The sequence below is a fragment of the Lithobates pipiens genome, unplaced genomic scaffold, assembly GCF_037356315.1.
Source record: "Lithobates pipiens isolate NorthernLeopardFrog02 unplaced genomic scaffold, aLitPip1_a1.2 Scaffold_18, whole genome shotgun sequence".
In the NCBI taxonomy this organism is placed as follows: Eukaryota; Metazoa; Chordata; class Amphibia; order Anura; family Ranidae; genus Lithobates; species Lithobates pipiens.
This window is the reverse complement of record NW_027507758.1, coordinates 635,063,381-635,077,710: the sequence shown is the minus strand read 5'-3', so window position 1 is coordinate 635,077,710 and position 14,330 is coordinate 635,063,381. Positions and strand designations below refer to the sequence as shown.

Below are 14,330 nucleotides of genomic sequence, written 5' to 3'. Positions count from 1 at the left end.
GAAGCGTTTCAACCCAACCTAGGGGTCTTCTTCAGAGGGGTGGTCTGCTAGAGGAAAAGGATATGATGAATACATATATCAATTGATAATTCTATACCATATAGATACCTAATATTGTAGTATAATTACCCAATACTGTACATCCAAAAAGATAGAGAGAACATTCCCAGTGGAGATTCCTCTTAAAAACAGACCGCTTGTCTCTCCCCACATGGGGTTCCAAAGCCCTCAGCCGCCGCCGTATACTAGGGGGGAAAAGGAAAATGGGGTCCAATGGTGTGGCTTACGAGAGGTCACACTTATAGCTCCCCTCCCCTAACCAATAAGGGAGGGAATGCAAACACCAGCAGCCAGAAGGCGGATGAGTCCTACCCGCAGCAACATTCCATACAGATGTGCAATTAGCATGGCATGCTCAAAATTAAAAGGGCACACAGTTACAGTGCATAACTATACAGTGCAAATATATATATATATATATATATATATATATATATATATATATATATATATATATATACACATGCCTGTACATGTTGAACACAGAGGAAGGTTTCAGATAATCCCAAGTGCCCAAGAGTGGTAGTACACACCCAAAGATCAAAGAAACAGGTGAACCACAACAAATACGTAATATCCACATTACGTATTTGTTGTGGTCCACCTGTTGCTTTGATCTTTCTGATTCCTTGAACGTTCGCTTCACTTATCTGTTAGCTCCAGACTAGTGCTGTTCTCACCTTCTTCAGTCATTATTTCACAGTCCCACACACAGTAACTATGGGTGTGCACTACCACTCTTGGGCACTTGGGATTATCTGAAACCTTCCTCTGTGTTCAACATGTACAGGCATGTATATTTACTGTGTATATATATATATATATATATATATATATATATATATATATATATATATATATATATATATATATATATCCACTGTATAGTTATGCACTGTAACTGCGTGCCCTTTTAATTTTGAGCATGCTATGCTAATTGCACATCTGTATGGAATTTTGCTGCGGGTAGGACTCGTCCACCTTCTGGCTGCTGGTGTTTGCATTCCCTCCCTTATTGGTTAGGGGAGGGGAGCTATAAGTGTGACCTCTTGTAAGCCACACCATTAGACCCTGTTTTCCTTTTCCCCCCTGGTATACGGTGGCGGCTGAGGGCTTTGGAACCCCATGTGGGGAGAGACAAGTGGTCTGTTTTTAAGAGGAATCTCCACTGGGAATGTTCTCTCTATCTTTTTGGATGTACAGTATTGGGTAATTATACTACAATATTAGGTATCTATATGGTATGGAATTATCAATTGATATATGTATTCATCATATCCTTTTCCTCTAGCAGACCACCCCTCTGAAGAAGACCCCTAGGTTGGGTTGAAACGCGTCAGTGTTACATCTCCACTGTCGTTAATTCTGTACAGTGTTTGTATGAAGTTGTTGTCTGCATATGTACACCCATTTTTCTATTTTTTTCTATTGTATATTACTTGCCCAGCGGAGCTCATGTTTTAACTAATGTGCTATATCCTCTTATATTAATAAATATTTAATTTTTTATATGGTACTCCTTCACATGTACTCTTTGCTGCCTAAAAACCTCACTGTGGGGGAACTTTTCCCATTTTCTATTCTTGCGGGTGAGCAGCACTCTCCGACCTCTTTGGTAGTGTCTTCCCGTTGGGAAGTAATCACTCTCACCTAATGGCATGGACCTCTGTGCAAACAGGTGATCATGCAAGCAGGTATCAAAAGGGTTAACACGGACCATAAACTTCTCTCACGTCTCCTTAGATCTCAGCAAGGACGCCAGGTCATGGGTAGATAGAAAAGATGTAAGTGCTCACCGCTTAAGTATAAGATTAAATTTTTGTGTTCAAACACAAACTACTCACATAAAGATGATAAAAACACAGCATGTAAAGCTGACAATCGTGCTAGTTCCATAGGGCAGCAGCCGGTGATGTCATGCGTAGCTCCTCCCCCGTACGCGTTAGGTTCTATCGAAACTTCAACTTCACCAGACTCCTCCCCCCTTCCCTTCGTTAGCAGATGGAGGCATTTGGGGAAGGGTAGGAGTCCAGTGATGTCGATGTCCTTGATGTCACTGGATCTCCGACGGAACTCCCTGAAGCCGGCGGAGAGGTGAATACCGATCCAAAGAATTTTGATCGATCAAAAAAATTAATTGATTAATCGAGGAATTAATCTTTAATTTCCACAGCCCTAGTATTTTTTTTACTTACTGTAACTTTTATTTTACCACATAGGGGACAAAAAGTCCCCTATGTGATGATTTTTACATGACAGGTTCTCTTTAATGAGACATCCAGGGTCTAAAAGACCCCCAATGTCTCATCTGGGCTCCACTGAATGTTTTACAATGCATATTGCATTGTTTCCCACCTATGGTGGGTGGGGACCCTGAGAGGTGGGCCCGGAAGTGGCCTCATAGAAGTCGCTTTCTGGATCACAGCAAGAAGGGGGGGGGGGGGGGGAGAGCAGACGTGTGTCCACTTTTCCCCCTTCCCTCTACCTGCCGGCACCCACAATGTCAGTCCCGGCCCGCAAGTGGTCAAACGGAGCCTGGAATATATGTGTGAGCAATCAGGCAGCAACACAGCCACCTGAATGCTTTCATCTGACAGGTAGGAGTGTGCTTGTCAGTTTTACACACAATCCGGGGCTGCAGCCAACGGATTGTGTGTGAATCCCACCCAACACTGTCAGGTCTGTACAATGTAGACAACAAAAGGGTTAATGTCTGGAACCACCCAGATGCCTGGACGAGTAGCTGGCTCAGCCTCTCAGCATGCCCCAGAGAGCCAGAGCCAGCTGCTTCTGCCCCCTCCACAGCCTAGTACTCCAGGGAGCTGGAGACTGACATTCACAGCTCTCTGCTCAGTGAAGAAGGTCCAACCAATATTTCATGAGATTATCCATCCAAATATCCCAATATTTAACCTTCTAAGATTCCGCCCACTGATTATTCATTGGAATGTGTCTTCTTCTGCCCATCACTGGAAGAACATTTCACCTCTATTTCCTGTTTCTTCTCCCACCAGAGTTTATGGCTGTAAAGTGACATTATCGTGCTGTGATGACCTTTCCTCAATTATCACCACAAACATAACTCTGACCAGACTGCGGATAGCATTGGATCATGATGAAAAGATGTCAATCTCAGAAGTGAATCGATGTATAGAGGTTCTGCAGCAAGTGGGCTTTACTGTGTATAAAAACAGATATCGGAGGTAACACACATACTAAGTCTTAGAATGTGAATAGTAAAATGGAGACAACATTGGATGGTGATGAGATGATGGAAGTGGGATGTTGTTGGGAGGTCTTCTGACACCCGGGCAGCACTGTAATGAAAATGGAAGCACGGGGTGACAAACATTCTATACTATTTATGTAGAACCCATTGGAGGTCTCTGTAGATATACCGATTGAGTTTTCCTGTGCCAGTCACAGATTTCCCAGATGATGGAGAATTTATTCCTCATCCCAAGTTTTATCATTACAGATGGGGGATGAGAAAAATCAGATCCAACACTAATAATCTTAGTTCAGGTCCTACAATCTTCCACAATGGTATACTTTTAAAGAAAAATAACTTTATTTTCACTAAAAATCCCCCCTCCTCTGCTGACTATCCAATCAATCAGTATAACTGAGCCAATCAGATGTGTGTTCTCATCCTGTACACATGACAGCCCAGCATACCAGGCATCCAGTCTGCTATTCCAATGGTTGGATGGCCATGAGTGTGTGTGCCCCTGCCATGGTGAGGGCCCCTCAGTATTAGGTGGTTGATTCACAAGGTGATTCCTTATAAATGGGGGACACCTATTAAACCCCTAAAGTTTGAGGGCAGAGGGGATGATTTGGTGTATTTGCATACTAGGGTCAGTTATGAAGGAATGAAATCGCATATCCCTCCATCTACATACAATCTACATAAGATCTACTCCCAGCATAGTAGACCCCTGATGTACATTGTACAGCTGGAGATTTCTACATTACACATTGCAGACATTTCCAGAAAGATATAAAAATATTAGTGTGTATAAAAATATACTATCATTTCTTACAGAGCACAGCACAAGCCCCCCCCCCCCCCTTTCCATAATTTCATACAGAGTACAGTACAAGCTCCCCATTTCCATTATTTCTTACAGAGTACAGTAAGAGCCCCCCTTTTTTCATCATTTCTTACAGAGCCCAGTACGAGCCCCCCCCCTTTCCATCATTTCTTACAGAGCACAGTACAAGCCCCCCCCTTTTCCATCATTTCTTACAGAGCACAGTACAAGCCCCCCCCCCCTTTTCCATCATTTCTTACAGAGCACAGTACGAGCCCCCCCCCCTTTCCATCATTTCTTACAGAGCACGGTACGAGCCCCCCCCCTTTTCCATCATTTCTTACAGAGCACAGGAGAAGCCCCCCTTTTCCATCATTTCTTACAGAGCACAGTACGAACCCCCCTTTTCCATCATTTCTTACAGAGCACAGTACGAACCCCCCTTTTCCATCATTTCTTACAGAGCACAGTACGAGCCCCCCCTTTTCCATCATTTCTTACAGAGCACAGTACGAGCCCCCCCTTTTCCATCATTTCTTACAGAGCACAGTACGAGCCCCCCCTTTTCCATCATTTCTTACAGAGCACAGTACGAGCCCCCCCTTTTTCCATCATTTATTACAGAGCACAGTACGAGCTCCCCCTTTTCCATCATTTCTTACAGAGCATAGTACGAGCCCCCCCCTTCCATAATTTCTTACAGAACACAGTAAAGCTCCCCCTTTCCATAATTTCTTACAGAGCACAGTACAAGCCCCCCCCCCCCTTTTCCATCATTTCTTTCAGAGCACAGTACGAGCGCCCCCTTTTCCATCATTTCTTACAGAGCACAGTACGAGCCCCCCCCTTTTCCATCATTTCTTACAGAGCACAGTACGAGCCCCCTCCTTTTCCATCATTTATTACAGAGCACAGTACAAGCTCCCCCTTTTCCATCATTTCTTACAGAGCACAGTACGAGCTCCCCCTTTTCCATAATTTCTTACAGAGCACAGTACGAGCCCCCTCTTTTCCATCATTTCTTACAGAGCACAGTACGAGCCCCCCCTTTTTCCATCATTTATTACAGAGCACAGTACGAGCTCCCCCTTTTCCATCATTTCTTACAGAGCACAGTACGAGCCCCCCCTTTTCCATCATTTCTTACAGAGCACAGGAGAAGCCCCCCTTTTCCATAATTTCTTACAGAGCACAGTACGAGCCCCCCCTTTTCCATCATTTCTTACAGAGCACAGGAGAAGCCCCCCTTTTCCATAATTTCTTACAGAGCACAGTACGAGCCCCCCTTTTCCGTCATTTCTTACAGAGCACAGTACAAGCCCCCCCCCCTTTTCCATCATTTCTTACAGAGCACAGTACAAGCCCCCCTTTTCCATCATTTCTAACAGAGCACAGTACGAGCCCCCCCCCTTTCCATCATTTCTTACAGAACACAGTAAAGCTCCCCCTTTCCATCATTTCTTACAGAGCACAGTACAAGCCCCCCCTTTTCCATCATTTCTTACAGAGCAAAGTACAAGCACCCCCTTTTCCATCATTTCTTACAGAGCACAGTACGAGCTCCCCCTTTTCCATAATTTCTTACAGAGTACAGGAGAAGTCCCCCTTTTCCATCATCTCTTACAGAGCACAGTACGAGCCCCCCTTTTCTATCATTTCTTACAGAGCACACTACAAGCCCCCCCTTTTCCATAATTTCTTACAGAGCACAGTACAAGCCCCCCCTTTTCCATAATTTCTTACAGAGCACAGTACGAGCCCCCCTTTTCCATCATTTCTTACAGAGCACAGTACGAACCCCCCTTTTCCATAATTTCTTACAGAGCACAGTACGAGCCCCCCTTTTTTCATCATTTCTTACAGAGCACAGTACGAGCCCCCCCTTTCCATCATTTCTTACAGAGCACAGTACAAGCCCCCCCTTTGCCATAATTTCTTACAGAGCACAGTACAAGCCCCCCCTTTGCCATAATTTCTTACAGAGCACAGTACGAGCTCCCCCTTTTCCATCATTTCTTACAGAGCACAGTACGAACTCCCCCTTTTCCATAATTTCTTACAGAGCACAGTACGAACTCCCCCTTTTCCATCATTTCTTACAGAGCACAGTACAAGCCCCCCCCCTTTTCCATCATTTCTTACAGAGCACAGTACGAGCCCCCCCCCCTTTCCATCATTTCTTACAGAGCACGGTACGAGCCCCCCCCCTTTTCCATCATTTCTTACAGAGCACAGGAGAAGCCCCCCTTTTCCATCATTTCTTACAGAGCACAGTACGAACCCCCCTTTTCCATCATTTCTTACAGAGCACAGTACGAACCCCCCTTTTCCATCATTTCTTACAGAGCACAGTACGAGCCCCCCCTTTTCCATCATTTCTTACAGAGCACAGTACGAGCCCCCCCTTTTCCATCATTTCTTACAGAGCACAGTACGAGCCCCCCCTTTTCCATCATTTCTTACAGAGCACAGTACGAGCCCCCCCTTTTTCCATCATTTATTACAGAGCACAGTACGAGCTCCCCCTTTTCCATCATTTCTTACAGAGCATAGTACGAGCCCCCCCCTTCCATAATTTCTTACAGAACACAGTAAAGCTCCCCCTTTCCATAATTTCTTACAGAGCACAGTACAAGCCCCCCCCCCCTTTTCCATCATTTCTTTCAGAGCACAGTACGAGCGCCCCCTTTTCCATCATTTCTTACAGAGCACAGTACGAGCCCCCCCCTTTTCCATCATTTCTTACAGAGCACAGTACGAGCCCCCCCTTTTTCCATCATTTATTACAGAGCACAGTACGAGCTCCCCCTTTTCCATCATTTCTTACAGAGCACAGTACGAGCTCCCCCTTTTCCATAATTTCTTACAGAGCACAGTACGAGCCCCCTCTTTTCCATCATTTCTTACAGAGCACAGTACGAGCCCCCCCTTTTTCCATCATTTATTACAGAGCACAGTACGAGCTCCCCCTTTTCCATCATTTCTTACAGAGCACAGTACGAGCCCCCCCTTTTCCATCATTTCTTACAGAGCACAGGAGAAGCCCCCCTTTTCCATAATTTCTTACAGAGCACAGTACGAGCCCCCCCTTTTCCATCATTTCTTACAGAGCACAGGAGAAGCCCCCCTTTTCCATAATTTCTTACAGAGCACAGTACGAGCCCCCCTTTTCCATCATTTCTTACAGAGCACAGTACAAGCCCCCCCCCTTTTCCATCATTTCTTACAGAGCACAGTACGAGCCCCCCTTTTCCATCATTTCTTACAGAGCACAGTACGAGCCCCCCCCCTTTCCATCATTTCTTACAGAGCACACTACAAGCCCCCCCTTTTCCATAATTTCTTACAGAGCACAGTACAAGCCCCCCCTTTTCCATAATTTCTTACAGAGCAAAGTACGAGCCCCCCTTTTCCATCATTTCTTACAGAGCACAGTACGAACCCCCCTTTTCCATAATTTCTTACAGAGCACAGTACGAGCCCCCCTTTTTTCATCATTTCTTACAGAGCACAGTACGAGCCCCCCCTTTCCATCATTTCTTACAGAGCACAGTACAAGCCCCCCCTTTGCCATAATTTCTTACAGAGCACAGTACAAGCCCCCCCTTTGCCATAATTTCTTACAGAGCACAGTACGAGCTCCCCCTTTTCCATCATTTCTTACAGAGCACAGTACGAACTCCCCCTTTTCCATAATTTCTTACAGAGCACAGTACGAACTCCCCCTTTTCCATCATTTCTTACAGAGCACAGTACAAGCCCCCCCCCCTTTTCCATCATTTCTTACAGAGCACAGTACGAGCCCCCCCCCTTTCCATCATTTCTTACAGAGCACGGTACGAGCCCCCCCCCTTTTCCATCATTTCTTACAGAGCACAGGAGAAGCCCCCCTTTTCCATCATTTCTTACAGAGCACAGTACGAACCCCCCTTTTCCATCATTTCTTACAGAGCACAGTACGAACCCCCCCTTTCCATCATTTCTTACAGAGCACAGTACGAGCCCCCCCTTTTCCATCATTTCTTACAGAGCACAGTACGAGCCCCCCCTTTTCCATCATTTCTTACAGAGCACAGTACGAGCCCCCCCTTTTCCATCATTTCTTACAGAGCACAGTACGAGCCCCCCCTTTTTCCATCATTTCTTACAGAGCACAGGAGAAGCCCCCCTTTTCCATAATTTCTTACAGAGCATAGTACGAGCCCCCCCCTTCCATAATTTCTTACAGAACACAGTAAAGCTCCCCCTTTCCATAATTTCTTACAGAGCACAGTACAAGCCCCCCCCCCCTTTTCCATCATTTCTTTCAGAGCACAGTACGAGCGCCCCCTTTTCCATCATTTCTTACAGAGCACAGTACGAGCCCCCCCCTTTTCCATCATTTCTTACAGAGCACAGTACGAGCCCCCCCTTTTTCCATCATTTATTACAGAGCACAGTACGAGCTCCCCCTTTTCCATCATTTCTTACAGAGCACAGTACGAGCTCCCCCTTTTCCATAATTTCTTACAGAGCACAGTACGAGCCCCCTCTTTTCCATCATTTCTTACAGAGCACAGTACGAGCCCCCCCTTTTTCCATCATTTATTACAGAGCACAGTACGAGCTCCCCCTTTTCCATCATTTCTTACAGAGCACAGTACGAGCCCCCCCTTTTCCATCATTTCTTACAGAGCACAGGAGAAGCCCCCCTTTTCCATAATTTCTTACAGAGCACAGTACGAGCCCCCCCTTTTCCATCATTTCTTACAGAGCACAGGAGAAGCCCCCCTTTTCCATAATTTCTTACAGAGCACAGTACGAGCCCCCCTTTTCCATCATTTCTTACAGAGCACAGTACGAGCTCCCCCTTTTCCATAATTTCTTACAGAGTACAGGAGAAGCCCCCCTTTTCCATCATCTCTTACAGAGCACAGTACGAGCCCCCCTTTTCTATCATTTCTTACAGAGCACACAAGCCCCCCCTTTTCCATAATTTCTTACAGAGCACAGTACAAGCCCCCCCTTTTCCATAATTTCTTACAGAGCACAGTACGAGCCCCCCTTTTCCATCATTTCTTACAGAGCACAGTACGAGCTCCCCCTTTTCCATAATTTCTTACAGAGCACAGTACGAGCCCCCCTTTTTTCATCATTTCTTACAGAGCACAGTACGAGCCCCCCCTTTCCATCATTTCTTACAGAGCACAGTACAAGCCCCCCCTTTGCCATAATTTCTTACAGAGCACAGTACAAGCCCCCCCTTTGCCATAATTTCTTACAGAGCACAGTACGAGCTCCCCCTTTTCCATCATTTCTTACAGAGCACAGTACGAGCTCCCCCTTTTCCATCATTTCTTACAGAGCACAGTACGAACTCCCCCTTTTCCATAATTTCTTACAGAGCACAGTACGAACTCCCCCTTTTCCATCATTTCTTACAGAGCACAGTACGAACTCCCCCTTTCCATAATTTCTTACAGAGCACAGTACAAGTCCCCCCTTTTCCATCATTTCTTACAGAGCACAGTACGAACTCCCCCTTTTCCATAATTTCTTACAGAGCACAGTACGAACTCCCCCTTTTCCATCATTTCTTACAGAGCACAGTACGAGTGCCCCCCTTTCCATAATTTCTTACAGAGCACAGTACGAGCCCCCCCCCCCCCTTTTCCATCATCACAGCAACATTTCCTCATCTAACACTCTCATTATATTCTTTTATGAAGGGGTAGAGGATACTGGGATGTATCTATACACAGAAGAAGATTAGAAAATGGTCTGTGGAAACTCCTCTCCTCCTCTGCAGGTAATACATCCTGATATGTCCAGAATGTCCAGAATGGAATTATATCAGATTAACCTGCCTTATCTTCAGGTTCAATGATGGAGTATAATTCAAGAAGTACTTTTTCTATTCTCTGATATCTACTGAACGTTATTCAGGAATGATCTGAGCGGTGATCTGTCCTTCCTCGGATTCCTCCATTTTATATTGTATTGTTATGCCTTCATGTATTCATTACTACAAAATAAAAAAATAGATTTTTGGATCTTCACACCAAAACTGCCACCACTGATGAGACCAGCATGCTGGGAAATTCCTGTTCATTATATGAAGATTCCTCGTACACATATAGAAGACATTAAACACACAGTGAGGACAGTGGGGCTCCATCCTTCATCCCAATAATGCTCTGTGGATAGATGAGGACAGCGGAGGGGTCGCTCTCCAACCTACATCCTAATTCTCCTCTGTAGACAGATTGGATAGATGAGGATACACCAGACTCTCTTCTTGTATCTGAATGCTCTCCGACCACCAGTCTTTGTATCACTGGACACAAGTTTAAGAAATACAAATCACGCCCAAAGAACAGTATTGAACATAACAGCAGCATTGTCTTCACCAATCGCAGCCCAGATATTTCCCAGTACAGGTCTAGAGGTGGAGGGGGATGGATTATAGTACAAAAAGGGACCCATAGACATGACATGACAGTAACCCTCATAAATACGACTTTGTCATCTGATCTATCAGGAAATGACCAGATTGGGGGACAGTCTTATGTCTGGGAGGTAGCTGGACATGATGGGGGCTCCTCAGGGGATATTGTGATTGGACAGGTCAGAATACCCTATAGTTACCTCCTTTATTAACCAACAATGGGAGGAGTCTGTGTACACCTTCCCCTCTACTCTGCATACAATTAAAGTAGACCTATCATGAGAGTAATATTTAGAAATTCTCCAAACCATCAGGAGACGGGGAAAAAGAGGATAAAAGACAATGGTAGAGATGGGACTAAGTATAGTGATAATACTAGAAGTTGCAAGATTGTTCTAGAAGATCAGTAGAATGTATTCATATCTGTGAGGTTGTTGGGAACCCATCCAGGGATCAGACAACCTATCTGAGGACTTGTGGAGAATATTACTGTCTCCTCACTGAAGTCAATGGGTGGTCACACTCCATGGTCGTCTGGGAATTCTGGATGGTCATATACTAAGCAGTATTTTGATCCCAGTAGAGAACTTTTACCCCAAGAAAAAATGAGGGTGTAGTCAGCAGAGGCCCCCAAAATAAAGGAGGTAACTCTGGAATGTTTTCTTCAAAACAGGTGTTTATTGGACAAGAACTGTAAAATACACAATAAACACGTTTCATGGCTTCAAATTGTCACTTCATCAGAACAGGTGTAAGAAGACAATATACAAATAAGGAATGAAGAAAAAGTCCAGTATATCATATTATAAAGACCCAAGTCAGATAAAATTCATGGACATGACTGCGATTTATAACATTTAGGATTTGTATTATGTTAGACAAGGTGAAGAGATATACGGAGAGGATGATAAATACATGGAAAAATCAATCTATTATATAATATAAAGAAATCAATAGATCAATAAATGGCATCAACCAACCAGTAAGATCCATTTCATGTGATAGAGTTATAATTCTGTGCACTGGTTATGTCGGAGGATCAAACCGTGATTACTGGATATTGGAAACATTCCTATGGATCTGATGATTGCTGGCTTGGATTCCTGATTGATTATTGCTGGGAATAAAGTCCAATAAAAACAGAGATTTGATGGATTATTGATATAAAAATCTCTTGATATTCCATGGAATAATTATGTGTAAAATAGTTTTGGATGTGATGTAATAAATCTCTATAAAAAGACTTTGTGGTGTTTGTTAGATCTTTTCTATTCCTCTCCAGGTCTAAATTTCAGGAAGAAGAAACCATTCCTCCAATTTCTATTGGATGTGAGGAGGGGGGAGGGGTTTGGGGTAGTTTTGTACATACAGGAGGTAATATAGAGAATCTGGCTAGTAATTAATGAGTGGAGATTTCACCGGAGAGTTACAACGAAGAAATATCAGGGCTGGTGTGCACTGCTGGGGCTTGGAGTGTTCCGATTGGACCACCAGTACACATGCAGTATTGATCTGGTGGTGTGCACCACTGGGGCCTGGAGTGTTATAATCGGACCACCAATACATGTGTCATATTAATCTGGGGGTGTGCACTGCTGGGGCCCGTAGTGTTCTGATTGGACCACCAGTACACATCATATTAATCTGAGGGTGTGCGTTCCATCAGTGGAATGATTTTGGAAAGATGATCTCCAGCTGTGCACATGGTTGATGTCCTGAGGTGTGTACAATGTAGAGGTTGGAGGTATGGATAGATGAGAGTAGGGGGTTGGGCCAATATAGGGAAACAGTGAAGTGACCACCCATTGACTTCAGTGGGGAGACAGACATATTCACCACAAGTCCTCTGATGGGTCATCTAATCCCTGGATGGGTTCCCCACAACCTCACAGATGTGAGTCCATGCCCCGTACTTCTACTGATCTTCTAGAACAATCTCGCACCTTCTGGTATTATCACTACATTTAAGTCGGCGAGCAGCACTCCATGGAGGGGAATCTGGGGAGGTCCCACGTCAGGGGTTGGGACAGTAGCGGAAATAACAGAGTCACAGCAGTCGCCATTGCAGCTGGGCCCTGGCGTTCCGCCATCATGGGGTGCCCTGGGTACCTCCCCCAGCAAAATCCATTTTAGACACTGTTGTGGAAATTTTATTATGTGTATTTTATAGATTGTTATCTGTCTCCCTGTGTCTGATTTAACCAAGGAGCGCTCTAGCAGAGCTCACTTGGGTTGAATCGGGACCAGCGGTAAAACCGTCAGTATGAAACCCTTCTCATGGTCTTGGAGACGTGTTCTCTGTGTGTGTGTGGGCCTTCGCCGGTTTGTAAGTATCAAATGCAATGCGTTGGACTTCTTGCCTTCAAATGTCTATTCACATTAGAGAAGCTAAGTCTGCATAACGGGAGAAACATTATATCTCTGTTGTGGCTACGCTATCCCTTTTGGATACATATCTGCTTTTGTAAGAGGACATTGATATCCGTCTTGTTGGTATTCTCTTACCGTATATAGACAACAGCAGTAGCTGTTCAGCAGCTGCAGGAGGAAAATGGGGTGGATCGGTTCCTCAACATTTTGCCCCCACCATCCCCGTATTCAGCTCCTGCTGCCCCCAGGCCCCTGTCTACTCCCCTGGCTCCCTCACCCCCCCCCCCCCCCATATATACATGCAGTATAGCTGTGCACAGGGAGCTGGACATGGGGGAATTGTTAGTGTAGCTGGAAGTGCTCTGGAGTCTCGGCTCACAGTCTACAATGATCATAGTACAGGCAACCACACTAAGGGATCCGGCTCACATGTCACACAGCCTCACTGAGCAGCCGTCTATTTCTGCCCCCTCAAGCACTCACATTGTGAGTGCTAACGATGCCGAGTGCTGCATGGCTGCAATTCAACAGTGGACTCTGTACAGAACCTCGCTAGGTGCACTGCCACGATAGCCCAGCAGAGACTTGGACTTCCCGGCCCGGATCTCAGGCTGAGATATCTGAACTAACCACTAAGTAGGTCACTAGCACCAACACCCCATCTCATCCCCAGTAATGTCTAGATACTTTAACCACTTTAACCACGCCCGTTGCTTGCCCCCAGACCCTATGTGAGTGCTCCCGCGATCGCACATGACACAGCGGGAACTGGGATCTGTGTGTGTAAACACAGATCCTGGTTCTCTGAGGGGAGAAGAGACTGATTGTGTGTTCATACAAAGTATGAACACCGATCTCTCTCTTGCCCTTGAAAGTCCCATCCCCCCCACAGTTAGAACACAGAGAGGGAACACAATTAATCCCTTGATCGCCCCCTAATGTTAACACCTTCCCTGCCAGTGACATTTTTAATCAGTGTGTTACATAATGTAATCAGTACATTTTTATAGCACTGATCGCTGTATAATTGTCAATGGTCCCAAAAATGTGTCAAAAGTGTCCAATCTGTCCGCCAGCAATATTGCAGTCCCGATTAAATATCGCAGATCGCCACCATTACTAGTAGAAAAATAAATACTAAAAATGGCAAAAATCTATCCCCTATTTTGTAGATGCTAGAACTTTTGCGCAAACCAATTAATAGACGCTTATTGTGATTTTTTTATTTATTTTTTCTTAAAAAAATTTGTAGAAGAAAACATTTCGGCCTAAACTGAGGAAAAAATTATAAAAAAAAAAAAAAAAAATCTGGGATATTTATTATAGCAAAAAGTAAAAGATATTGGGGGTTATTTCCGCAGAGGCAAATGCAGGGCAAGTGCAGTCGCTGTAGATCCGAGGGGGACATGCAAGGAAAATAAAAAAAACAGCATTTT

At 44.8% G+C, this 14,330-nt stretch overlaps 2 protein-coding genes across 2 annotated transcripts in view; both read left to right on the top strand.

The window, feature by feature from the left end:
* LOC143989541 (NACHT, LRR and PYD domains-containing protein 3-like) overlaps nt 1-4,102 on the top strand; it is a 106,040-nt gene extending 101,938 nt beyond the window's left edge. The window contains exon 8 of the mRNA XM_077489701.1: nt 3,075-4,102. Within this exon, the coding sequence (XP_077345827.1) occupies nt 3,075-3,267 (193 nt within the window). The 3' untranslated portion in view covers nt 3,268-4,102. The remainder of the gene's footprint in view (nt 1-3,074) is intronic.
* Nucleotides 1-14,330, top strand: part of LOC143989634 (uncharacterized) — a 566,499-nt gene that overhangs the window by 273,706 nt on the left and 278,463 nt on the right. The window lies entirely within an intron of this gene.